This window comes from Cervus canadensis, chromosome 13, assembly GCF_019320065.1.
Source record: "Cervus canadensis isolate Bull #8, Minnesota chromosome 13, ASM1932006v1, whole genome shotgun sequence".
NCBI lineage: Eukaryota > Metazoa > Chordata > Mammalia > Artiodactyla > Cervidae > Cervus > Cervus canadensis.
Window position 1 is genome coordinate 49747797 of NC_057398.1, and position 26374 is coordinate 49774170.

General features: G+C 43.5%; 2 protein-coding genes and 1 long non-coding RNA gene across 4 annotated transcripts in view; 2 read left to right on the top strand and 1 right to left on the bottom strand.

The window, feature by feature from the left end:
* The window catches only part of LIN9 (lin-9 DREAM MuvB core complex component), an 84280-nt gene extending 79662 nt beyond the window's left edge, over positions 1 to 4618 (top strand). For both annotated transcript variants that reach the window (XM_043485772.1, XM_043485771.1), the window contains 3 exons: positions 2177 to 2356; positions 2521 to 2618; positions 3135 to 4618. In XM_043485772.1, the coding sequence (XP_043341707.1) occupies positions 2177 to 2356; positions 2521 to 2618; positions 3135 to 3240 (384 nt within the window). In that variant the 3' untranslated portion in view covers positions 3241 to 4618. The remainder of the gene's footprint in view (positions 1 to 2176; positions 2357 to 2520; positions 2619 to 3134) is intronic.
* Positions 4619 to 7739: 3121 nt separating this feature from the next.
* MIXL1 (Mix paired-like homeobox) lies at positions 7740 to 10680 on the bottom strand. The gene is made up of 2 exons (XM_043485715.1): positions 10088 to 10680; positions 7740 to 8962 (listed from the first exon to the last, which is right to left on the bottom strand). Exons 1-2 carry the CDS (start codon positions 10514 to 10516, stop codon positions 8657 to 8659), a joined length of 735 nt encoding a protein of 244 aa, XP_043341650.1. The 5' UTR covers positions 10517 to 10680; the 3' UTR covers positions 7740 to 8656.
* Positions 10681 to 19898: 9218 nt separating this feature from the next.
* LOC122451671 lies at positions 19899 to 21712 on the top strand. The gene is made up of 3 exons (XR_006272505.1): positions 19899 to 20373; positions 20979 to 21150; positions 21529 to 21712. It is a non-coding gene; the product is annotated as an uncharacterized LOC122451671 (long non-coding RNA).
* Positions 21713 to 26374: the final 4662 nt, after the last annotated feature.

Genomic DNA, 26374 nt, shown 5'->3' on the forward strand with positions numbered 1-26374 from the left:
TATGTCTGAGGGTCCATTTTGGTTTTGTAAAAAATTTTATTTGTATCACTCTTTGATCCTTCCTTTGGTACCATGTTTTTAAATTCTACAAATAAATGTTATCATAATGATATTTGCCTTGCTCTGTCTGACTTACTTCACTTAGTATGATAATCTCTAGGTCCATCCATGTTGCTATAAATGGCATTATTTCATTCTTGAGTTTATTTTTTATATGGTAATACCATATAAATGTTCTATTTCATTATTTTCCATATAGCTGTCCAGTTTTCCCAGCACCATTTATTGAAGAGACTACTACCTTTTTTCCATTGTATATTTGTATATTTGTGCCTCTTTGCTGTAGATTGACCATAAGTGCACAGGTTTAGGACTTCCCTGGTGGCTCAGACGGTAAAGAATCCACCTGCAATGTGAGAGGTTCTATCCCTGGGTTGGGAAGACCCCCTGGAGAAATGAACTGTGATTACCTTTAACAGTTCTGTGTATATTTTGCTCATTCCTTTAGCCATTATTATTTTTATTTTCCTGATAATTGTCATTTACCTACATAGCAATATATGTTGTCCTAGCAAATAGAGTTCTCCCCCTGGACTAGCAGCCATCCACAAGAGGTACAAACCAAGCAGTCCAAGATGACATATAACAAAACATGCAGAAGTGGATGTCTTTTTGTATCTCAGTGTACACAAGGTCATATGTGATAGACTCATTTCCTAATGGAGTAAATTTAATTTTCACAAAGCTCTTGTGGAAGTACAATATTGATTTTAAAATAAGAACAAGCAATTCCACTTCTGTGTATATATCAAAGATATATGAACATGTATTTACCAAAAGATAGACACTAGAACATACATAGCATCACTGTTCATTATAGCCAAAAATTAGAAATTACCCAAATACCCATCAATACTAAAATGAATCAGTAAATTATCATATAATATACAATGGAATTCTTAGCAATAAGAATGAATGTGTGAACATATTTGTTCATATAGAACATGCAAATATTGAACAGATAAAGTCAGACACAAAGGAATATATAATGCATAATTTCATATTATGTAAAGCTCAAAAGCCAGCAAAAACTAATATATATAATAAATAATACATAGCTCTGTATTATGTTATATATATAAAAGTCAGGATGGTGGCTACCCTTGGAGTATTATATATTTATGTATACTTCAGTTTAAAAAAATGTTAAGTGTTAGAAGACAAGATTATTCATTGCAGTATTACTGACAGTCACAAAATATTAGAAGTAACCTAAATGCCCATACATAGGGAATTGGCTGAATAACTTATGGCATATCCCACAGTGGAGTGGTGTGCTGCTATAAGAACAATCGAGGAAGCTCTCTGTGCTAATGGAGGCACATAGTTTCCTTAACCGAGTGATCAAAGATAACATAAGCAGTAGTGGGACAGATAAACATCATATGCCTCCTAGCCACAATGAACTGAGAACAACATCATTTTTGTGGTGTTCCCGCCAAAGACCTATTACCTTAGTCTAATCAAGAGGAAACAGACAAACCCACATTGAGGGATATTATGCAAAATACTTGGCTGATAATCTTCAAAGCTATCAAGGTTATGAAAGACTGAGGAACTGTTCCAGAGTAAAGGAGTCTAGAGAGACAGGACAACCAGATGTATTCAGAGGGAAAAATAGCTAGGTATTGGGACAGTTGATGAAATCTGAATATACACTGTTAGAAAATGGTATTATGTCTGTGCTAAACTTCCTGATTGTGATCAGATCATTGTTCTGTGGTTATTAAGTATTTAGAAGTAAAGAGGCAGAGTGCTTGGCAACTTATTCTCAAATAGTTAAGAGAAAAAAAGTTATATACAGACAAAGATCAAATGTTAAGTCAAACACAGTAAACGATAAGCAGTTAGTGAATCTGGGTAAAAGGCTGTCAAGAAATTTTTGTTCTATTCTTTTTTTAGAAGTATCTCAAAATTAAAAGTTACCCAAAATATAAAACAAATCAAAAAATAAATACTCTTAGAGGGGAAAAAATTTCTAAGGTAAGAGTGAGATTGTTTTTGTTATACAAATGCTACTTTTATAAAAATCCTAATCTGAAAACAGGGCACAAACACCCAGAAATTATCATGGCCTTATGAATGTATAGCTTATGTTTTAATCATCTGTATTTAGCTTGCTCCAGACCAAGGGCTCCAGCCTGCAGATCAGCCGACAGACATGAGACGAAGGTGTGAGGAAGAAGCACAGGAGATAGTTCGGCATGCAAATTCCTCAGCAGGACAGCCCTGTGTTGAAAATGAAAATCTGACAGACTTAATCTCCAGGCTTACAGCTATTTTATTACAAATCAAGGTAAATTTTGGAGGACCTTTTGGAGAAAATATTAAGAATACTTTCTTCATTTTGACACCTAAACAAACTTCTAATTTGGTGCTAAAAAATTAAACTGTATATTAGAGCAGAGTTTTTGTCTGTATTCGAAGTACAATTAAATTTTGAAATTTTTTTTTCTTTAGTGTCTAGCAGAAGGAGGAGACCTGAATTCCTTTGAATTTAAATCACTTACAGATTCACTAAATGATATCAAGAGTACAATAGACGCTTCTAATATCAGGTAATTCATTAGATGTACTCTATTTTTTTTTTTTTAGATGTACTCTATTTTTATATGAAATTCATAGTGATTTCCAGTATAAGCTTTAAGAATTGTACATATTTATGAAGTAGTCACGATTTTTATCCTTTAAGTAAGTTGTAAATGAGCTTTCATGTTATGTGCAGTCTATTGACAGAATTTTCAGATGGATTTTTTTATATAAAGGAATCAAAAGACATAATATTTAGGCTTGGGTTTGGCATAGAGGTTTAACTTTGAAGTAAGTCTTCCCCAAAGAGATTTGTCCATCCTCTCTTTCCAGCACTCCCATGGCTTCTTTGCTTCTTTCAAGCGTACCTTTTCAGTTACTGCTGAAATAGAATTATAGCTAATGTAAAGGGAAGATACATTACTTACATGGGGTTGTTATATCCTAGCTATTCCCTAACTGAAATTCAGCTTTTTCTTTTTAAAAAAACTGTTTTTCTTAATTTTGTGAGATAAAGTAGTTAACCATGTTTCTTCTTTCTTTAGTTGCTTTCAGAATAATGTAGAAATTCATGTTGCACATATTCAAAGCGGCCTGAGCCAGATGGGAAACTTACATGCCTTTGCAGCAAATAACACCAACAGAGACTGAATAGAAGATTTAATTATCCCAACTGCATAGGACATTGTTTTTGTGAAGTTCTCTTCCTTTATATAGGCTTCCAACACCAAATAACCTATCTGCTGGAAAACAAGGAAAATTTAAATCTCCAAATAAGGCATTTTAATATACTTTACTGCTTCTTAAACCAGCATTGCTGACCAGCGTTATATTTATTTTTCTTTTATTACTCAGCTGCAGTAGCACTGCTTATATTATATATGTTTATTAGCAAGTATTTTTAAACTGAAAATGTCTGAACATAATATAATTTCATGGAAGAATATGTTGACCATTTTTTTAATGTGCATGAATTCAACTCAACCCAGGCAGACAACTACTGCAGTGGAGAACATGAAGAAACATGGTCTTTTGTGCATTATGCATGGCAATGTGGAAATTCTATCTAGAAAATTACAACTCCAGTTCATTTAGTTGATCACCACTTCAGTCTTCAAAAGATAACATCATGAGATATGGGAAGTCCTCATTTTTAGGAAGCCACTGGAATATAGGTGGGAAATACGGACTTTACAAGTATATATGATATATACTTGCAATGTGACATGGTTCTATAGATCATTTTATAATAATAAATATTTTAATTTATCATAATTTATAAAAGAAACCTTTGTTGTTTGTCTGTTGAAAGAAAATGAAGGAGCAGGAAAGAAACATTACTGCAAGATGCTAAATTTCAGCAAATGGATTTGGCATGTCTTTTCCCATCAATTCAGGGCAAAAAGTGCTATTGTTATGGGATTTATTTTCAAAAGACTGAAAACACACTATTTTCATATTTTTTTGTTTATTTGCACAATTTGTGAACCAGATTACTGGTTAAAATCCAACAGTTACACAATTTTTAAAGCAAAAAAGTTTTATAAGGAAAACAAATATAATAGCCAGTGCTAGAAAATGGAGAAAAAAGGTTTGTATTTGGTTGTGGGCTTTTTTGGTTTTCGGTTTTTTAAGGAAAACCCTGCCTAAGATGTTAATCTTGTAAAAAGTGTGTATTTGGAATTTTCTCTGTTTTAATATAGAATATTATAAAGTCAAAATATAATAAATTGTTTTCAGATTTGGAGTTTAAGATATAGCTGTAGAAGTGGCTTTGATTCTTTTAGATGTCTCATAAAATGAGACTTTTTATATGTTAATGTATAATAAAACTGAAACAAGATTATTTTCCATTTGAAATTTTTGTATAGTTTAAAAATGCTTCCATATTCTTTGTTGGTATTGTGCCACTGCAGAACTTTAGTGCAGAGTTTATATTTAGCTAAACTGTTACGTTTAATTAAGAAAAGCATAAATCTTTTATTCTTAATATTTGTAATTCTAAATAAATTGATCTATGAAAATTAAATGATCTTCATTTTCATTTAATTAATACAAGTTGATAAATATTTCTTCTATTTAAAATGTTTTTTAAATTTATCTTTTCCACTAAACTATATTTTTAGAAGGAACAGTACAAATTTATTACTGTCATTTTGAATTAAAATACCATTAGAATTTTTTTTCCCATGGCTAAGTAATCACTGTGGAAAACACTGTGAGCCTGTAAGTTACTTGGCTTACTATAGATCTAGAGAAAGGTTGATTTTTAATATATTCTGCCTAGACTTAGGTAAGCATTTTTTATGTTTTTTTCTTCTATATTTCTTAAGGCTGACTTGTCACACTTAAATTATACCTAGTTTTGCACTTATGTAATTAAGCATCATCTATATCTTTCAGTGCCATCATGTGTTGATAACAAGAACTGTGCCTAAGAATATATTTGAATTTTATTTTTGTTTAAGGAAGAAGAAATCTATATAATTCAAAGTAGTCATTTGGGATTGGCTGTGCATTAATTTAAATGATGCTGCCACTGCTTAACACCTTTATGGAGCCCTAAAGAAAACTATCAAAGCCAGATTGAGCGAGCAAGCAAGTACATCATGCTTTATGTAGATTTGGTTCTGAATTTCTGTTAGTTCCAAAAATCAGATTCACTTGCTACCATTGAGAATCTACAAACAAACTTGCCTGTTAAATTTTTTTCCTTGAATTCAAGCCCTTTCTCCATCTTCACTATCACCCGTACTGTCAGCCCAGCGCCCTCATCCCTATCCTGGAACACACCAGTCAGTTCCTAACTTGTCTCCCAGCGTCCACTCAGCTCTCCTCAGAAGCAGCCGAAGCGATGCTCTTAAAATGAAGAACTGGCCAGGTTATCCCCAACTAAAGTCTAATGTCTCTCAGGACAAATTCAGAACTCTTCTGCAAGACCTACACAGCCATGCCTGATCTGGCCTCCCCTGCAGTTTCTCCATCCTGCTCCTTAAGCCTCCAGGGCCTTTGCACACGCAGTGCCCTCTGTGTTCCCTCCCCCTTTACTTTGGTAACCCCTGATGGTCCTGCAGATTTCACCTTCAGCATCACTGTCTGAAGGTGTCTTCAGACAGGAACATCATCTTTGACCACAGGGTTTCCTCTCCAGGCCCTCACATGCCTCCTCCATCGAGCACTTGTCACATTTGCAATTTTGTATTTCTTCTGTCACCATCCTGGCCTCTTGGGTCCATTAGGTGGGGAACTGCTGCTGGTTTTGCTCACCATTTTATTTCCAGGCCCTGCTAAAGTGCCTTTCATAGGCACCAAATATGTGTGGAATAAATGAACAAGTAAGAGTTTCAAAGGAGTTCTAAGCAACATTTGTGTCCCTGGAATAAAAGTAGGGTCCTTCATGATGACTGCTTTGAAAGATGAGACATACTCACTTGAATGTACAAATACTGATCTGCACATAGGTTTAAAAGAGTTGCCTTTAAACCTATCACATTATCATTAGTCCTAACTAAAAGGTCAGGCCAGTATAACAGGTGTTATATGGTGGTGAATAAATGGTGGACTGAGTCCTAGATTTGAGTCCTGGCCATCATTTTATTAGCTATGTGACTGTCAACCACTACTTAAATTTTGTAATCTTTCAAATAACAACAGTCCCTACCTTACATGTCAGTTGTAAGGATTAAATCTATAATGCCTGTAATATATTCAACAATTAGGGTCTCTTAAGACTGAACTGAACTGAACTGAAGAGTTTCAGAGCAGTACAAACCACTCTTAAAGGATCCTATATTAAAAATTGTGACAGTACTTAAACATTTATAGATTTTTTAACTGTTCACTGGAGAAAAGAGAACATAATATAAATGCAATAATGAAATTAATAAGCTAATTACAAGATTTCCTTTAAATGTGATCCTTAATGGACTGTTAAGTTTAAATGATATGCCTCTCAGTTGTGAATGTATTTATATCATCTCATTTGGCCTTGTCACAAGTCTAAATGCAAAGGAAGCTGTGATTGTGAGACCTGGCCAGCCCCATAGTAGGCCCCAAGCATGATGTATAATACAAAGCAAGCACTGAAAATAAGACCTAATGTTTATCATTTTTGGTTTCAGACAGTTTTCAAGGGTTTAGAAGTCATCTGCTACTAAAGCCTGAACTATATGTCCTGGTTGCTTGTAATAGTGGATTTGCTTCTCTGAAAAGTACAGGCCACTCAACAGCTGTATGGAAATCAGGATAACGGGCATGTATAATCTGAGGTCTTCAGTGTAGCTCAGGCTCCTGGTAATCACCAGGACCTGAGTCCTGTGGCATTCCCTGGTATCCAGTCCCGGGGAATTTCCTGGTGGGCCCTCACTTTCACAGCCAGGGGCCCAGGTTTGATCCCTGGTTTGGTAACTAATACCCCACAAGCCATGCCAAGGCATGTGTGCTGAGTCACTTCAGTTGTGTCTGACTCTTTGCAACGCTATGGACTCTAAGCCCACCAGGCTCCTCTGTCCATGGGGATTCTCCAGGCAAGAACACTGCTGTGGATTGCCATGCCCTCCTCCAGTGAATCTTCCCGACCCAGGAATCTAACCCACATCTCTGGTCTCCTGCACTGCCACCTGGGAAGCCCCATGCCAAGACATATCCAAATAAAAAAAATATTCCATTAAAAAAAAAGAAACACCTGAATCCTAGCCCCAGCCCTGGTTTCTCATGAGCTGCCTCCAAAGCACAATTTACCAAAAAACCTCACCTGTGATTACCTCATATACAAAGAGTTTCCTTTTGCCTTTAGAAGTTAAAAAACCCTCAAAATAACACGACAATAATTTATCTCACAATAACTTGAAAACAATAATTTGCATACATCCTTATCATATAAATTGGGAACAAGAAATCTGGAACCAAAAGATTCATGTTACTAAACTTTGAACAAGCTGGACAGATTTTTAACCAAGTTAAACTTAGTACAGTGGCCTCCGGATATAACAGTGACTGGGTTTAGAAACTACATTTGCAGAAACTTCTTGTAGAAATGTTTTTCATGGCCACAAAATATGTGCTGAGCAGTTATGGAGTGAAGTGCTCTACTAAGAGCTGTCTAAAGAACAGAACTCATTTAAATAGAATTAACAATGAAACATTTGTGGAAAACATTTAATAATAATAAACTAAAGTTGCACAGAAGTACAGTTAACAAGTGCTAAGGGTAATGCTGCAGTGACTGAAGTAACGGGTACAAAATCAGGATTAGAAAAAGTTATAGCCTTCAGCAAGAGGGAGGTCTAGAGTGTTTTGAAAAGAGAGAGGTTATGCACTTGCTTCCAAAACTGAAAGAAATGGCTTTAGGACAGAGACATATATTGTGGATGGGTGAAATTAAGATGTGCATAACTGTCCTATAGGCTCTCAATGTCAGTTACCTAGAAGGGTAACCAAAAGGTCTTTACACTTTGGCAGCAACTGAAAGCTACTACAGGTTTTAGAGAGTAGTTTTTTTTTTAAGTTGAGAAAATAGAGGCAGGGGTCTCTTGAATAATCTGGATGCAGAATCACTGGAACTATGAAGGAGTGTAAAGATGTGAGGCCCGATTTTAAGAGGAGTAAATCTTGATGGTAGGAGGGTTGAAGGAGCTGGGTTAACATAAGTTTAAGGTTATTAGCCTTTGGGGGAGCCATATGAAGACAGCAGCTGTCAAGGACAAGGGGAAACAGAGTCACACTGAGGAGTTCTTGTGAAGATGATGAGTTCTGAGAAACTAAATCGGAAAAATTACAACAGGGCTGGTAAGAAGGAACAGATAAGGGGACCAAAATGAATGTGCATATTTGGAGATGTGTTGGTAAAAATAAATGCCAGAACTCCTAGGTGGTGTGTACTATGAAGAAAGAACAGGCCATGGGCAACAGGGGAGGAGGCTTCACAGGTGAGAGATGACTCAAGACCATTATCAAGGTTAACACGGATGAGTCCTTAACATGGAAGCCAGAAAGGACAGTATTCCGATGTGCATCCCCCTGACTGTCAGTCATGGTTCCTCTGAGCTCACCCTGAATCCTCCCAGACTCAAGAGTGACCAAAGGCAGAGAAGATGTGTTCCTCCCATGAGTCCAGCTTTGAACCAATGTCTTCAGAGAGAGGAGAACAGGTTTCAAAATTCTGACCCTGAGAGTTAGGGTCAGAGATGCCTCCTCCAACCCTGTTGGGATCGGGCAGGCAGTTCACATCTACCTCCAGAGGCAGCTGGGGCTTCAAATACTTTGCTTCAGTTTCACAAGCAGAGTGGTGGAGGAATAGCTCTGGCCTGGCTGAGGGTTGAAAGGGTTTCCCGCTCTGACGACGTGACTTGGCCCGCCTGTTCTGGAACCACACCTGGAAGAGGAAGAGAGAAACTGCTTTTGGTTGGAGTCCTTGTGCTACTTTTACCTTCATAGTTCACTGTAAGTTCCAGTACCTGGCTCCCTGCTCTGGAACCTTATGGTTTTCACAAAACACTTCACAAAATAAGAGCACCTGGCTTTCTCGACCTCATCATTACCAGGTGCAAAACTGCAGTAATGCCTAGTGCTTTATATAGGGACATCTGCAATGAAAAAATGAGGCCACAGCAGCAGCAGCACTTAGAATTTTAGGGGGAAAAATGCTACTATGCCTTAAAAGAATCTGGAGAATCAATTTTCAAAAGTGTGCTCCCTTGTCAAATTACTTAAGGAGGCATTTTTCTCAGTGGACTTCATTCACTTAGGTGAATAAAATTTTTGCTCACTATTTCCCCACAAATACCAGACAACCTGTCCTGTTTAGGAAGCTTCTGTGCCAGCTGTTGAAACTGACAGATGCATTCCACCAAAGATGCATAAAAACAAGCTCACTCTCTCCCAGTGTGAAAATCAGGGCTCCTACTTAGAACTGCTCTTAGGTACAGACCACGGTGCTATAGATCAGGCAAAAAAGGCAGGCTTCTTATGACCACCAAGCTCCAGGATTCTGGTCTAAATTACTTTAGGCAATAAACACACCTTGCACTAAACTTTTCAAACCGTGACAAGAAACTCCATATGCTTCAGGCTTTACCCCCAAGACACATCCTTTCCAACCCACATTCCAAATCCAACACCTGCCAAGGAAGTGGCCTAGGGGCCCAGGGGGGGGCACCTTGGTGAGCCAGCAGGGGAAACACCAACTGCACCTCATCTGCCCCTTCTTGCTGGGTAAAGAAAAAAGTGTGAAAATAATCCCTATTACCTTCCTGCTGAGGATTTATTTTCTGACCATTTCAAGAGATCAGCTAGCCTCCAGGGAGGAGCCCTTATATTCAGCAATGAGAGACAGAAGTCATTGAGCATGAGCCTGAATTACTTCATTCAAGCCTCACGATCACCGTAGCCCACAGACACTGATTTTACAGCCTAGGACACTGAGGCTCGAGGGAAATAACTTGCCCAACGTCAAGTACGTGGCACCGGCGAACTCGCCAGCCCGCCGCGGGCCGCTCACCTGGATCCTGGACTCGGGGAGCAAGGTGAGAGCGGCCAGGCGCTCACGCAGGTGGATGTCGGGGTACATGGTCCGGCGGAAGACCAGCTCCAGCAGCTGCAGCTGCTCCGGCCTGAACGACGTGCGCTTGCGGCGCTGCGACGCCGACGAGACGGCCGCGCCTTTAGGGGGCGCAGGCGGGCCCAGGGCGGCGGGGGGCGGCGCGGCGGGCCCGGGACCCCTCCCGAGAAAGCCGGCGAAGGCTCCCGGGGCGCCGAGCTCCGGAGCAGAGCCCGAGGGGCGCGCGAGGAGCAGGCCAGCGGCGGGGTTCGGGGGCGGCAGGAACGCCCCGCCGGGGTGGGCGGGCAGGTAGGCGGGGGGCGCGGCGATCTCCTCGAACTGGAGCTGGCTGGACTCCGCTGCGGCCATCGCTGCCCGACCCCAGTGCATCGCCGGGAGGGGCACGGCCTTTAGTTATACTGGCCCCGGGGCCGAGGGCGGGGGCCCGGGGTGGCGGTGCGATCAAAGCGGTGGACGCGGGGAGGCCCGTGTCTCTTCGGGGTGCGAGCCCGCCCCCCACCCCGCCAGACGCCGGTGGGGAATAATCGCTTCCGCTGCCCGTGGGATGGAGGGAGGGAGGCGTGAACTTGGGCCTGGGCCCCTCCGCCCCTTCCCCCGTCCATCTGCCCGGCCAGCCCCACCACCGCCACCGCAATCAACATCCCCCAGAGCAGGTCTGCCCGAGGGCAGTGCCTTAGGGGCCCGAGTGGGTGGGCGGAGTGGGGCAGAACCGCCCTCCTCGAGGGCCAGGTGCCCCACGCAGGGCAGCGAGGGGCCAGCCGCCTATCTCTCCCATGGCCGGGCAGAGAGCCTTGCCCGCTGCCCTGTCTGTAGTCATCAAAGGTATTTATTTACACCCCCTGCTATGTGCTAGACCCAGCACCAGGTTGGTCAAACAGCCCAGCCCCTGTGCTCCTCAGACCTCCGTAACAAATCCTGAATCAGAAGGAGGGGGTGCAGATAAAGGGACCTCAAAGAGAGGCAGTAAACTCACCTTGGAGGGGAGGAGACCTTTTGTCTGGAATGTCCCAGTGGGCCTACGAATAAGGGTACCCTAGACACAGCAGAGTTACGAATGTGCCTTTCTAGATTCAGTTATTGACTCCTGATCTGGCCTCTCTGGAGATACCCGGCAATGCTTAAGGCGCCTCTTAGCTGGAAGGGAGAAGATGAAAGGGGCACCCCGAAGTTTCCACTCCCTCTTGCCTCTGCCCTCTGGGCCTCCTTTAAGGTTCCTATTTTATTCTTATTTGTACTGTGGTTACGGTGCCTGTACCTGCCTCCCCTCCTAGATTGTAACGGCTTAGGGAGCAGGAGCCGCTTCTCTTGATCAAGTCTGTCGAGTGTCTGCCTTGTATGTCTACTGCTCTGCATGCATAAGACACCATGCCAGACTCTCAGTGAAGGTCTGTAGAAGTGGATGCCGCTGAACTGATGTATCGAAGCTCATGTCCGGAATGGAAGCAGCTCCACCACAGTGCAGTCTTCAGGAGAGGAGCACAGAGACCCGGCTCTTCTTGCTCCCAGAACCTGAGCCCTGATTTCACCAGGACCACATACTGTCATTGGCTCCAAGGGGACTCTGAGCTAGAAGGATCTTTTAGGCCACAGCCCCTGCCTGTCTCTATCCATTCTAGAATGCTTAGAGACAACCTCAGGAAGAGCTTGGATATTTTCGTCCTGAGTGGACCTTCCAGGTGTCAAAGCAGAAAGGATTCTTTTTTTTAACTTTTTGGTTGCACCTGCGCAACTTCTTACTTTCTTGACCAGGGATCGAACCCTCACCCGCCCTGCAATGGAAGCATGGAGTCTTAACCACTGGTCTGCCAGGGAAGTCCCCAGAAAGGATTATTGGGGCTGCTGCAAATAGGAGCCCTGTGCTTGATTCTCTCCCTGTGGATGTGGGGGTGGAAGATGGGGTCTAGGACACAGTCCCAGAGGCTCTTGCAGGTGGTCTGACCATTCTCACAGCCTGCTTGCTCCTCCATCAACCCCATGGCACCCCTCTTTCTCTTCCCCCCTCCTCCTTCCTTCTTATCCCTTAGCCTGGTCATTGGAGTTTTCAGACATAGGCTGTATGGGATGGGAGGTCAGACCCTTTTATTTTACTCCGTGCCTTCATTCTTTCATTAATTAAAAAACCACTAATGAAGTGTCACTGTCCTAGACTATGCTTTGCATATGTACCTGTGAAGTCGATATTCCTATCCCAGTTTTCCAGATCAAGAAGTACTCCACAGTCTAGACGAGGCCCAGATGACCCCAAAGCCACCATGCTAAGCTGGTCTCCAGACGTGACCCCTGGGTCCCCTGCTGATCTTCCCAGCCGCCCTCAGAGGGGGGTTGAAGCCCCTGGCCCTCTCACATCACAGGGTTGTTCTCTTCCAGGCCCGTTGGGCCCACTGGGTTCCCAGGCACAGGTGATGGAGGTGACGGGGCCAGATCCACTGCTTGCATTGCTTCGCTCTGGCACCGTTAGGCCACCCACGCGAGGAAAGCAGAGCTTGGCTTGGCTGCTGACTGCCAGCTGACGTCTAACAGCCAGATGGCCCAGCAATCCAGAAACTCACCACAGAGGTCGAGTCGGAATTCTCTAGCCTATGTGAAAATCCCCGCTAGTCCAGTGCCCAGGCCTCATTCCTCTGCTGCTGTCTGCTCACCTGTGAGGGGCCCTCCCCCTACCCCCGAGCCTGCCTGCTTTACCGTGGGCCGGGAAAATGGACCTGCAGAGACAAATGGAGTGCCTGGTGACGATCTGATGAAGGAATCTAAACCTCTAAGACAGTCTTCTCTCTGTCTTTCAAACTAGTGGTAGAAAATTGCAGTGTTCAATTTGTGGCTTGATAATCCTCCAAACTGACTAAACATGCATTATCTTCTTATGACTTTTCCTGAGAGTCTATGAGAGTCTGTGTGCAATTAGAATCCTCGATGTTGAAATAAGATTTCAGCCTTTCCCCTTCTTTCCTGCTTTTGCCCTAAAATGAAGCTTTAATGTCATATACTTGTATATCCCTACAAAATAACTTCAGTGAGGAGACGGTACTGCAAACCCAGGGTTGGAAATTGGAATCAAGTATTAGAGATGGAGACTTTATTGTATACCCTCCAGTGCTGTTTTTTTTATTTTTTTAATCATGTGCCTGTATTGTCATTGTAAGTATATTTTTAAAACTTAGTTTTGTGATGTGCTATGTTATTCTGAGTTGGGTTGTTAGAAAAGAAAAAAGAACATTAGTGGGAAAACTGGTAAAATTGAATTTTTTTAGCAAACTAAACTAAAAGTTTTTTAGCAAACTTTTAAAAACTGAAGCAAAGAATGCAGGGGAATGTATCTGGAAAGAGATATTACTTCACGGTAGGAATGGATTTCCCAGTTCTCTTGGATTTTCATTGACTAAAATCGGTAAGCTGTAAGTGTCTGGAGGGTCGCTGCAAAGCTCTGCAAAGTTCATTCACTTGAAAGTTATTTTCTGCTTCTCCTTTGTTTGACAAACACCTATAAAATCATGAGTGAGTGAGTGAAAGTCGCTGAGTTGTGTCCAACTCCTTGCAACCCTGTGGACTGCACCCCACCAGGCTCCTCTGACCATGGACTTCTGCAGGGCAGAATACTGGATTGGGTAGCATTCTCTTCTCCTTCTCCAGGGGATCTTCGCGACCCAGGGATCAAACCCAGGTCTCCCACATTGCAGGCAGATTCTTTATCATCTGAGCCACCAGAAAAGTCTCAAAATCATGAGTGGTTTTCACTAAATCCAAGTTTTAGATTCCTTAGTTTTAGATTCCTTACCGTGCTGCAAGCACACAATGAATAGTTTTTCTTTCTCTCATACCTGTTCTCCAAATGCAAAGTGGAAAGAGCCCGATCCTTGGCACAATATCTTAAAAAACAATTATTGCAAGTGATTTTCCCAAAGTAGATGATCTGTGAAATTTAAGTGCATTTTAAATAAACTCTGTAAAGTACTTGTTTCTATCAAAGGAAGTCAGTTTACCAGTTTCAGAATAGCAGACAAGTTCAGGGTTAGCTGAAGATGAGGATCTCTGAGATCAGGGGTCTGATTCCCCCTCGCCAACACCTGGGCTCTGCTCCTCACCTCTTGATGTGCTGAGAATTTGGGGCCATTATTTTATTCGGCCTGTCAGGTATGCCTACTGAAATATACACAGGGAAGGACAAGGTGAAATAGCAGACAATTTGCAAGGCTGCTTCCTGTACTAAGAGGGAAGTCTGGTAAAATACAAGTAAAAATGCAACAGAAAAGTGATGCAGAGAGAAAACATTATTCTCCAGAGTCACACTGGCTCTGAGGCAGCCAGGGCCAGGGAGGATGGAGCCATTCGGGGTCACCATCCTGTTCTGCTTGCTCCACATTTCCCACCACGGTGCCTGTCACCGACTCCCCCAAACTTCACAGAGGCCTGCCTTTCCTCTCCAAGTGCTAAGTACTCTCTTCCCCTCTGCGCTGCCCTCAAACCTGGCCCTGGAGCCCCGGGTGTTTATTAAAGAGAGAGCCAGGAAAAGGCAGCCGAGGGGAGTCGATGGCTCTGCTTTCACCTTGAGATCCCAGAGCTGTTGGCCCCTTTGATCCTGGCCTCGCTTTGATTTCATATCCTCGGCTGCCCAGGCCTCTTTGGTTTCTGAAGTTTATTTCAGAACCAGTGGTTACAAGAGATCGAAAGACAACACCCACCCTCCCACCCCCGCAAAGGTATCAATGTGCCAGGAAAGTGATAAAATGTTAAGAAGCTTTTTTGTTGTTGATGAGTCAGCGTCATATAAATTCAAATAACAAACACAAAACAGATTTGGAACCTAGCCTGTTGAGCTTTTTGAAAGGATGATTCCTTTTCTTCTTTCAAGAATTTTTACCTAAAAGCCTCTGAGCAGGAAAGACTCTCCTGGGTGTCTTTCACGATCCTGATTCCCGTAGCTGAGAAGTAAAAGAACACTTCAACCTCAGAGAAAGGAAACCATAAATTTTCTAAGTTTATGTCTACACACTTGAAAAACTGAAACAACTATAAGAGTATTTTGTCCTGACACCACATTTGTCTGACCTTTCTACAACATACCTACTGAGCACTTTAAATAGGGCTGGTTCCACCAAGGAACTGGATTTTTAATTTTATTTCCATTCAGTGATTTAAAATCAAGCAGACACACGCGGCTAGTGGCTGTTATATTTAAGCTCTATATGATCCAGCAAATCACCCTTCTTTGATCTTTTTTTTCATATAAAGTTTTTTGTTTGCTAAGTGCTAGGTTTTGTAGCTTAGGTTTTGAAAATTTCCGTATTTTGTCCACAGTCTGTATGTCTGTGCTCCCCTTTGTTTTGATTCTATTTATTTTTAATTGAAATATAGTTGATATTTTTTATTGATGTATAGTTGATTTATATTGTGTTAGTTTCAGATGTACAGCAAAGTGATTCGGTGTTGTATGTTTAAACTTCGTTACATATGTAAATATATATGTATGCTTTTTCAGGTTCTTTTCCCTTATAGGCTATTACAAAATATTGAGTATAGTTCCCTGTGTTATACACCAGGACCTTGTTGGTTAACTATTTTACGTATATTAATGTGTACATGTTAATCTCGAATTTTAATGTATCCCTCCCCCCTCTTTTCCCTCTGGTAAACGTAAGTTTGTTTGCTATGTCTGTGGGTCTATTTCTGTTTTGTAAATAAGTTCATTTGTATAATTTGTTTAGACTCCACCTGTAAGCAATATCATATGATATTTGTTTTTCTCTGATTTACTTCACTTAGTATGATAATCTCTAGATCCATGATAATTTTTTTTTTGGTCGTGCCTTGCCGCTTGTGGGATGTCAGTTCCCCGACCAGGGATTGAACCTGGGCCATGTCTGTGAAAGCCCAGAATCCTAACCACCTAACCAAGGAACTCTCCAATGGTAATTTTTTTTTTTTTTATACTCACTTTTTATTTTATTTTATTTTTTTTTCCCAGTGGGTTTTGTCATACATTGATATGAATCAGCCATGGATTTACATGTATTCCCAATCCCGATCCCCCCTCCCACCTCCCTCTCCACCCGATTCCTCTGGGTCTTCCCAGTGCACCAGGCCGGAGCACTTGTCTCATGCATCCCACCTGGGCTGGTGATCTGTTTCACCATAGATAGTATACATGCTGTTCTTTTGAAATATCCCACCCTCACATTCTCCCACAAAGTTCAAAAGTCTGTTCTGTATTTCTGTGTCTCTTTTTCTGTTTTGCATATAGGGTTATCGTTATCATCCAATGGTAATTTTTTATATTTAGATACCAAAAGGTTTTCAGCTGATGCAAAATCATACACTAGATTTGAACTCTAGAATCTCATTTTTATTGTTTAAACAGAACTCTGGATCATCAAAATGATCACCACATTTTCCAGCCAGACAGTCTCATACAGATTTGACTAGCAGCATGTGAAGTATTCCTGTAGCATTCATGAAAGGTCTCTCTCCGAAGTGACAGTGTAAGAGAGCATTGCTGATTGAAGTCTTATGATACCATGAGTTTCTTCAGTATTGTCATTTGACTTAAACTCCATTTCATTTTGATCATTCTGTTCTCTTCTAAGTAGGTAATGAAATTCAGCTTCAGAATTCCCTGATCCTTTGTGGAGTATGGCATGGTATTGAATTAATGCATATCATGTGTCTTGCACAAAGTTAAACTGAACCAGGACAAGTAAAGAGAGAGGTATTAGGAGAACACAGAATCTGCCAATACCTGTCTTTTCTGCCCCCAAATAATTTATTTATGTGTTAGCAGATACCCAAAGTAATCTAAGATCAGTACTGGACTCTATCCCAGCCAGCATGTACTGGGTCTGAATTTCCAATACATTGTCTTTTACTGGATATATTATAAGCCTGTAATAGATGGGGCTTCTCAAGTGATTCTAGTGATGAAGAACCTGCCTACCAATACAGGAGATGTAAGAGAGGCGGGCTCAATCCCTGGGTTGAGAAAATTCCCTAGTGGAGGGCACAGCAACCAACTCTAGTATTCTTGCCTGGAGAATCCCCGTGGACAGAGGAACCTGGTAGGCTACAATCCATAGGGTTGCACAGAGTCAGACATGACTGACGTGACTTAGCACACACGCATGCTGTAACAGATGAGAAATTTTGTGCAAGTAAGATACCACCTAAAGTTAGTCTAATCAATCACAGATTCTTGGCAGATATAGGATATAATAAGGCACTTTGAGGGCTTCCCAGGTAGCTTAAGTGATGAAGAATCTGCCTGCCTACGCAGGAGACATCCCCTGGAGGAAGAAATAGCAACCCACTCCGGTATTCTTGCCTGAAAAATCCCATAGACTGGCAGGCTGCAGTCCATGGGGTCGCAAGGAGTCGGACACGACTGAACATGTACACACACGCAAGGCACTTTCAAATAGATCCTAGTTTTAGTGTGCACCAGAAGGGTGATTTTTAAATAAACAGATCCACTCTTTCAGAGAGTTGGGCATTTAGCTTTTCACAGTCTCAGCATTCAGACTCCTTTGGAAGAGGAAGTAACCTTGACCTCCCCTTCTTTTAGACAGCACTCCCTTGCTTGGTGGCCAGCTCTGCTCCAGACACCAAGCCACAGAACCACGAGGAAGATGTCCTTACTCCTGGGCCTTCTGCTTTCCAGCTTGGCTTCTTGGGCCAGTGGCCATCCCATGAAGCCCACCCCATGCAGCTGAGCCACCACTCTGAGGCCCCAGCTGTAGACCCAGACTCAGCCCACTCCCTTTTATTGCCCAAAATATGCTTGCCTTGGGTTTATCACTTGTGCATAGTGCAAAAGTGGGCCCTGCTTTTTAATTTGGTTGCTTATTCTAGGGTTATTTAAACTCATTAGCACTGAGACTTTGGCTTCTACATACTATTTCCTAAAAGGAAAAAAAAATGCTCCTTTTCAAAATGCCTCATTCTAGGCCTAGAACAGCAAATGTATAAGTCTGAAATATTTAGTCATATCTGAAAATGACAAAATTATTAAGCACGACCAAGGAGCCTTCACTGGAGACAATCTGAAGAGGCTCCTGCTGGCCAAACACTGGAACAGTTTGAGCATCAATAAGAATCCTGAAAGCAAAAACAAAACAAAAAGTCAAAAGCAGATACTAATAGCAATAAACCTATCAAGCATGTTAAAATCCTTTATTTCATAATGATCACAAAAAAACAAAAATTGGTCAGAATTTCCTTCATTGGAAAATGAAGGAAAAATCCTTCATTCTGTCTTTTCTGTATGACTTTGGAAAAATCCTTCATTCTATCTTTCCTAAACAAATTATACAAATGAACTTATTTACAAAACAGAAATAGACCCACAGACATAGCAAACAAACTTACGTTTACCAGAGGGAAAAGAGGGGGGAGGGATACATTAAAATTCGACTGTACCTCCTGGGAAACAAACTCTTGATAATGAAAAACTTCTCCTTATAGAGGTATTTTGCTATTACATGAAGAAGAAATGATAGAATATTCCCGTTTGCAACTTCTAATGAAATAGTGGACCTAAGCAGTGATCATCATGGCTGCTAACTGTACTTTCTTTAGAAATGCACATCACCACCTATAACTCGTTCTCAACAAAATTTAGAACCAGAATCTCATCCAGTTATTAGAACTCCTAACGGTTCAGAAGAAGTACAGGGAACAGGCACAGTCTCACAAGGATACTCTCTCAAAACCCAGATTGTGGAAAATTCTGCAGGACAAACCAACAGCTGCTTCATCAAATAAATTGCAGAGAGAAAAAACTGAAAGACTAAACGAAACCAAAGAGATGTGCAACATTTGGGTCCTGATGCCAACAAACCATCTGTAAAAATTCATTTCAAAACCAAGGTAGGACATTTAAACAGTAGATGGGAAATGATATTAGGGAATTGCTGTTAACATCTTTTTCATTATGGTGATTTTGTGTTCTATTTTTTAAAGATTCATTGTCTTTTAGAGATATATGGAAATACTGGCAAATGAAATAAGATGTTTGGGGGTCATGTATTTTGGGGTTTGGGAGAAGAGAGGGAAAATATAGCAGAAACAGGATTAGGTATGAATTGATAACAGTTAAATTTATGTCATGATCTTTCATGATGTTGCTGTCTCTACTTTTGTAAATGTTTGAGATTTTTCCAGAATAGAAAGTTTTAAAATGCATTAGGCAGTATTTTTGAAAGAAGTGGAGATAGATGCTGAGCCTGAGGACAAAAGTATCGCTTTGGAGCAGCAGGGTCTGCTGGCCTAGAGGTGGCACTTGCTTTGTGAACCCAGAGGAGAGCAGAGTCACTGCTTTCAGAGGTGGGGCTGGAGGAAGGGGGCTGGTGCTGGAGATGAGCAGGATCTGTAGCTGGGTCTTTCCTCTAGGGAATCTGCCACAAGCCAGGCTGTGCAGATCACAGCCAGCAATCAGTCCCTACTGCACAACCATGATACTGCCACGCTACTGCATCAAATGAAGGGACACTGGCAGGGCTGCAGGAGGAGGAGAGGACGTGGGGGAGAGCTGAAGGCGGGCTTGGTGGGCCTAGTGGTGCAGAAGCAGTTCCTGTGTGAAGAGTGGCTGGGCTGAGCCTCGAAGACGGTTGTCAGGCTTTAGGGAGGCTGTAAGAAGGACTTCACCTGGTGGCTCAGAGGTTAAAGCATCTGCCTGCAATGCGGGAGACCTGGTTTCGATCCCTGGGTTGGGAAGATCCCCTGGAGAAGGAAATGGCAACCCACTCCAGTATTCTTGCCTGGAGAATCCCATGGACGGAGGAGCCTGGTGGGCTACAGTCCACGGGGTCGCAAAGAGTCAGACACGACTGAGCGACTTAACTAAGAAGGACTTTGGGAAAAGAGGGTATGAACCAGGTACGAATGCAGGAATAAACAAGGGCCAGTCAGGGAGCTTGGATCCCCACCACCAAGTGTCAGCCTGGGGACAGGGACCTGGAAGAAGAGCTAATACACCAGAGGGAAGAAAATCAAGCTTCTCATTTCGCCACTCTTAAGGAGTTTTCTCTTCTTCTGCAAACAGTTCTTCATGCAGAAGGCCCCTTTTTCTTCCCCATCATCCTGTGCAAGTTTCTGGGGCCTCTGAATTGAGTTCTGGGGCATCCCCGGAATTTGTCTCATCTGTTCTTAAGTCTTTTTCAGAGGAGAAGTTGCTGGAAGTCATGCCCACCGTGGTGGCAGAGAGCCAGTGATTGCAGAGGGCAGTTTGGGACTGATCCATTGTAAGTCTGCAAAGAGACTCCTCAGCTGCAGCCATGTCCTAAGATGTCTTTGAGTAGGGCTTAAGGAAACAGCCCACTATGGGATGGCCCCTGTCCAACCTTGGGCACTGGGGGTGGGTGTGCCTTGGGGTGCGTGCTGCTTGGGGACCCTCACCTTCCTGCATTCCTGGGCCTGGGAGCAAGGGCCGGAGCAGGGGTATGGGTGATGGGGAACCTCCCCCAGAGGTGCCAAGCTCAGGAGCCCACCCTGGGAACTTTCTAGAACAGGAAAGACCGCCTCAGCCTGTTGCCAGTTCTCCACATTGTCCCTGTGGGCCTAGCGGAGGGCTTATCAGAGGCGGCCCGGCCTGGAGCTCCCTGTGTGGAGACCGTGCAAACCTGATCTCATGGAGCCTTGGCTCCCTGGGGTGAAGGGTGACCCAAGAAGGGGACAGGCCCAGGAGGCCCCAGGGGGTTGGAATCAGAGCCAGGCTGACCCAATCCAGAGCCTGTGCCACCTGCTCCCCATCAGGCCATCCCCCCACCCCACAGCCTGTCAGATCTGCTCATCTATTCCTCCTCCTTCTCTGGAGTAACTTGGGTCCTCCTCCCGATACTTGTTCCAGATCCCACCCCCACCCACTGCCAGACCAGGTTCCAGTCCTCCTCCCCCAACTGCCGCTGTTCCTTGGTTGTGTATGTGGGGCTCTCCAGCCAATTCCTCTGAATCCTGGTTTCCGCAGAAGTCAAATATAAACCACAGAAAAAAGAAAAGACCCAGAAATAAATCTATAAGAGGTCAGCCGTGATCAACTCATTCATATAAAATCTTTTCTTTGTAGCCATGTGTGTGGGTGTGTGTATTTATACATATATTTATATAATTTTATGTATAGTTTTATGCAGTCGAATCTTGTTTCCTTAGCCAGACTATAATTGCTTTGTTTGATATTACTGTGCCCACGCCATGTGCCTAGCACACTGTAAAAATCTGTCATGGACTGGAAAGAAATCACAATCTAAAACCTGTGCATGTGCCCATCTCTGCAGGAAGGGGACGGGAGCTAGGTGGGAGAGAGAGGTTTTCACACTTTACCTTACAGACTTTAACGGTTGTATCTGTATTTATTGTACAGCAAGCAATCTCAAATTCTTGTAATCTTCTCTGTGTTCTAGGTTTGAAAGGACTCAGGCAATGCCCAAGGATGGATGCCCCCATGGAAATCCCTAGATTCCCAGCTCTGGGACAACCCCACTTTATTGGAGTCAGTCCTGCTTTGGAAGCATCTGATACTGACTCTGCATGAGCCTCTTGATGAGGGTGAAAGAGGAGAGTGAAAAAAAATAACTTAAAACTCAGTGTTAGAGAAACTTAAGATCATGGCATCTGATTCCATCACTTCATGGCAAATAGAAGGGGGAAAAGTGGAAACAGAGACAGATTTTATTTGCTTGGGCTCCCAAATCACTGTAGATAGTAACTTCAGCCATGAAATTAAAAGACACTTGCTGATTGTAAGAAAAGCTATGACAAACCTAGACAGGGTATTAAAAAGCAGAGATATCACTTTGCCAACAAAGGTCCATATCATCAAAGCTATAGTTTTTCCAGTAGTCATGTATGAATGTGAGAGTGGGACCATAAAGAAGGCTGAGCGCCGAAGAATTGATGCTTTCAAATTGTGGTGCTGGAGAAGACTCTTGAGAGTCCCTTGGACAGCAAAGATATCAAACCAGTCAATCCTAAAGAAGATCAACTCTGAATATTCATTGGAAGGACTGATGCTGAAGCTAAAGCTCCAATACTTTGGCCACCTGATGCAAAGGGCTGACTTATTAGAAAATAGACGTTGATGCTGGGAAAGATTGTGGGCAAGAAGAGAAGCAGGTGACAGAGGATGAGATGGTTGAATGACATCACTGACTCAATGGATGTGAGTTTGAGCAAGCTCTGGGAGACAGTGAAGGACAGGGAAACCTGGCATGCTGCAGTTAATGGGGTCGTAAAAGGTCCACAGGGCTTAGCAACTAAACAACAACAATAAAGATGTTCTGCAAGCCTTTAAATTAGGAGAGAGTCAGAAACGTGAGCACACCTCTCCTTCTCCTGTGACCAGAAAGGAATGAGGATGAGTAGAGAGCGTGGCTAAGTGTGCATCTCTTACTTGGGGTCCATGAGCCACCTTAAGTCTGTGGGCTGAAGGGGTGGAGTCTGCAGGAACTTGGATGAGGAAGGGCTGACTGAGCTGTTTGGGGAGCACCCGTCTTAGACTCTAAAAGGTCACTCCCTGTGTTAGCCCCAGCTTTTCCTCAAAGCAAGAGTCAGTTCAGGAATATAACTGGCTGTATTTGAGTGTATTTGACATCCTGGAGCCAGATAGGGGTAACACTCTGGCACGCAGTCCATCTTCATGACTGCTCCCTCCTTCCCACACAGTCACTAAATTTCCTAATCTGAGTTAGATGGCCTTGGGTTCTGTCCCAGGTAGAAGTGTGGTGTGAACACCCGAAAGGAGTGCTGAGCCCAAGACCAAAGCCCCTGCATGTTGCCTGGGATGCCTGACTAAACGTTGACCTGCCCTGGGAGACTGGCAGAGCTGGATCTGACTTACTCGCCACTCCCTCAACACCAGCCACAGCAGAGGCTCAGTGCACTTTCCATCATGATAAACACCTAGCAGGTCAGGGCATCTTGGGGGCTGGCACACTGCACAAGCTTGGGGGTCCTGCCCGCTCTGGGTCAGGTTACCAGCCCTGGGAAGGGTGCAGATTCTTGCTTTTGTTTTCACTTTAGTCTTGATTAGTCATTGGACCTTGGGCAAGGGCTTTAACATCTTCAGGCTTTCGTTTTCTCCTCTGCAAAATGTGCCCATGGAGAGTAGAGGCCCTTCCCTTCCTGCCACCCGCTCCCCACCTCCCAAGAAGGCTTTTTTTTTTTTTAATATTTATTTATTTGGCTGCACCGAGGTCATGGTTGCAGCAGGTGGGATCTAGTTCCCTGACCAAGGATTGAACATAGGTTCCCTGCACTGGGAGCCTGGAGTCTTGACCACTGGACTACCAGGGAAGTCCCCCGAGAAGGCTTTTTAAGCTGGGTAGCCCAGGCCATGTGCACGCCTCGGCTGGCATGGCTACGAACATTCTGAAGACTGCGCATGGAGCCCCTGGCTGGTCCTTAGGACATTTCTGGTAGTGCTGCAGATTGAGTGAGGCAGAGGGACCCTGTGCACTCGCTTTGGCTCTGCCCTCGCGCCCTCCCACCCCCCATGACCTCCACTGCTGGGTCTCTCACATCTCACATGCTGCTTTGCAGTGTTTTTTCAGGTGTTCTCATCTCGGCTCCCATCTGGCCTGTGAGCTCCCAGAGGGCAGGTCCCCTGGTGTCTGCTGAGCTCCGGGGCTAGCTCCAACGTGGCTGCACGGGCGGTGGTTGTATGAGGCTGGGGCCTTTGGCTCCTGAGGGTACAAAAGTAAGGGGGCGCAGCACCCACCCCAGATTCCAAGACACAAGAAGACACGGGAGGCTGTCCAAGCCAAAGCCACTGTCTAGTCCACCAGCTCTCTCTCGAAGACTCAGTGGGGTTTCTTTCAGCGCCTGCAGATTTCTGGCAACTGATTTATCTCAAGAGGAACTAGAGGGCTGGGGGACGAGGAGAGGGGGGCAACTGACAGCTTCTTCCAGAGCCTCAGTTTTGCCAGCAGTGAAATGGGGAAAGTGGTACCTGCCTCCTACCTTCTTCCTGGGGGTTCTTTGATAGTTGAAACTTTTCACTTTTAAAAGGCTCAGATGAAAGGCACTGATGGGATGAAAGGGTCTTGGGGCCATATTAAGTTTCTCCACAGTTTTTGAAGCCTGAGAGGAGCGGCTGGAGGAAGTGGTCAGCTGACAGGTACTTGTGAAGCCGCCCAGAAGGTGATGCTGGGCAGAATTAGCATGCCAATCAGCCACACCTAGGGCGTGAGGGCAGCAGGGAGTGGAGCCCTTATCTGGGGCAAAACCTGTCATTTCCCTGAAGAGGGGGGTTGGGGCAATGTGCTGAGGAAGATGGACAAAGCCCAGACAGGCAAAGTCTCGGGCAAGCCCTCCCCTCTCTGGGCCTCAGTTTCCTAAGGTGCAAAAGGAGGAAACCGAGGAGAGAAGTGGCCCCCAAACTGGGCCGTGTTCACACTGTGATGTCATCTCCTGGGGACATCTTTAAAACCCTGACTCCAGATTGTTCTTCAGATGGAATAAACCTGAGCCTCTGGGGTGGAACCCTGGCATCAGAAGTTTTTAAAGCTATCAGGTGATTCCAACGTGCAGTCCAGTTTAAGCTCTGGAATAAAGGATTTCCAGGAGTCTAAGGTTCGCTGAGCATAAATTTCCCACCACTCAAAGAGTCTCTGAGGGATTCTGGGGGGGATTTGAAAATTTAACTCACATGTCTGAGTCTTTGGAGCCCTCTCTGTGTGCAGAACTCAAGTTATTAATTTATTTCCAACCATTTCTCAAGTATAAAATTTTCCTAGTGTTCTTTTTAGTCAGGTTTAGTTTTCTTCCTCCAAATTCCTTTTTTAAAAAACAGAGGACCTCCCTGGTGGTCCATTGGTTAAGACTCTGTGCTTCCAATGCAAGGGAGCATGGACTTGATCCCTGGTGGGGAGCTAAGATCCCCCATGCCTTGTGGTGTAACCAAAAAAATTTTTAATTTAAATTCAAAAAAAGAAAAAGAACAGTTGCAAGGGGAGAGGAGCAATATAGGGGAATGGGAATGAGAAATACAAACAGGTGTAAAATATGCTACAAAGTAGATAACCAATGGGCTTTCCTGATAGCTCAGCTGGTAAAGAATCTGCCTGCAATGCAGGAGAACCCAGTTCAGTTCCTGGGTCGGGAAGGGGAAAATGTTTAGGCTAGCCACTCCAGTATTCTTGCCTGAAGAATTCCATGGACAAGGGAGCCTGGCGGGCTACAGTCCATGGGGGTGCAAAGAGTCGGACACGACTGAGCAACTAAGCATAGCACAGCACAGGTGACTAATAAGAACCAACTGTATTTAAAAAACACACACAAAACTACTATATAGCACAGGGAACCCTACCCAATACTCTGTAATGACCTATATAGGAACAGAATCTAAAAAAAGAGTGGATATGTGTATACATATAACTGATTCACTCTGCTGTCCAGCAGAAATTAACACAACACTATAAATCAACTATACTGAATAAACATTAATTTAACAAATAAAGTGGAGTGACATGCTTTGGACCTTGAAAAAAAAATTTAAAAAAGCTACAAGGTTATATTGTACAACATGGGGGATATAGCCAATATTTTATAGTAATTAAATGGAGTATAATCTTTTAAAAATTGTAAATCACTCTATTGTACTTCTGTAAAACATAATATTGTACAACTATACTTCAATTTAAAAGAAAAGGTTTAATCATTAATTAATTTAATTTTAAAAACCAGAGTTGCAACCCCACTAGACTATTTGAGTTTTCAATCTCCTGTCATTTTTCCTGACCCTCTTTGGTAGAAACCTCGGTCAGCAGTGAGATGGACTCCAAAAGCCAGCAGCCAGGAGAGAGGGAGCAAGAATGACAGACTCTCCAGGCATCACCAGTAGGAGGGGTTTCCGCCTGATGCCAGCTCCTCTCCCTCTCTTTGCCACAGGGCCTCCACCCCCACCCAGCAGAAACTTGCCGGGGCAGGGACTGGTTTCAGGGTCTCACTGAGTCCCTTGAGGGGGCTCTGGACCTGCCCCAGGGTCGTGGGTGCAGAGAGCAAAACTGTAGTGCCTGAAGGTGACGAGGAGCCTGTGTTTGGCCTAACTTTAATCAGATTCCTAAAACTTTTCCTGGGCTCATCTGTGCACTTGAATCCAGTTTTAGCAAGAACCGTGGGCTTCCCTTGTAGCTCAGTCAGTAAAGAATCTGCCTGCAGTGCAGGAGACCCAGGTTCGATCCCTGTGTTGGGGAGATCCCCTGGAGAAGGAAATGGCAACCCACTCCAGTATCCTTGCCTGGAAAAATC

Bases quoted from the DNA above. Each gene is read 5' to 3' on its own strand.
- MIXL1 (XM_043485715.1), bottom strand. From the start codon at position 10,516: ATGCACTGGGGTCGGGCAGCGATGGCCGCAGCGGAGTCCAGCCAGCTC. The intron at 8,963-10,087 runs GTGAGCGGCCCG...TTCCTCTTCCAG, and splicing joins TCCCCGAGTCCAGGATCCAG to GTGTGGTTCCAGAACAGGCG.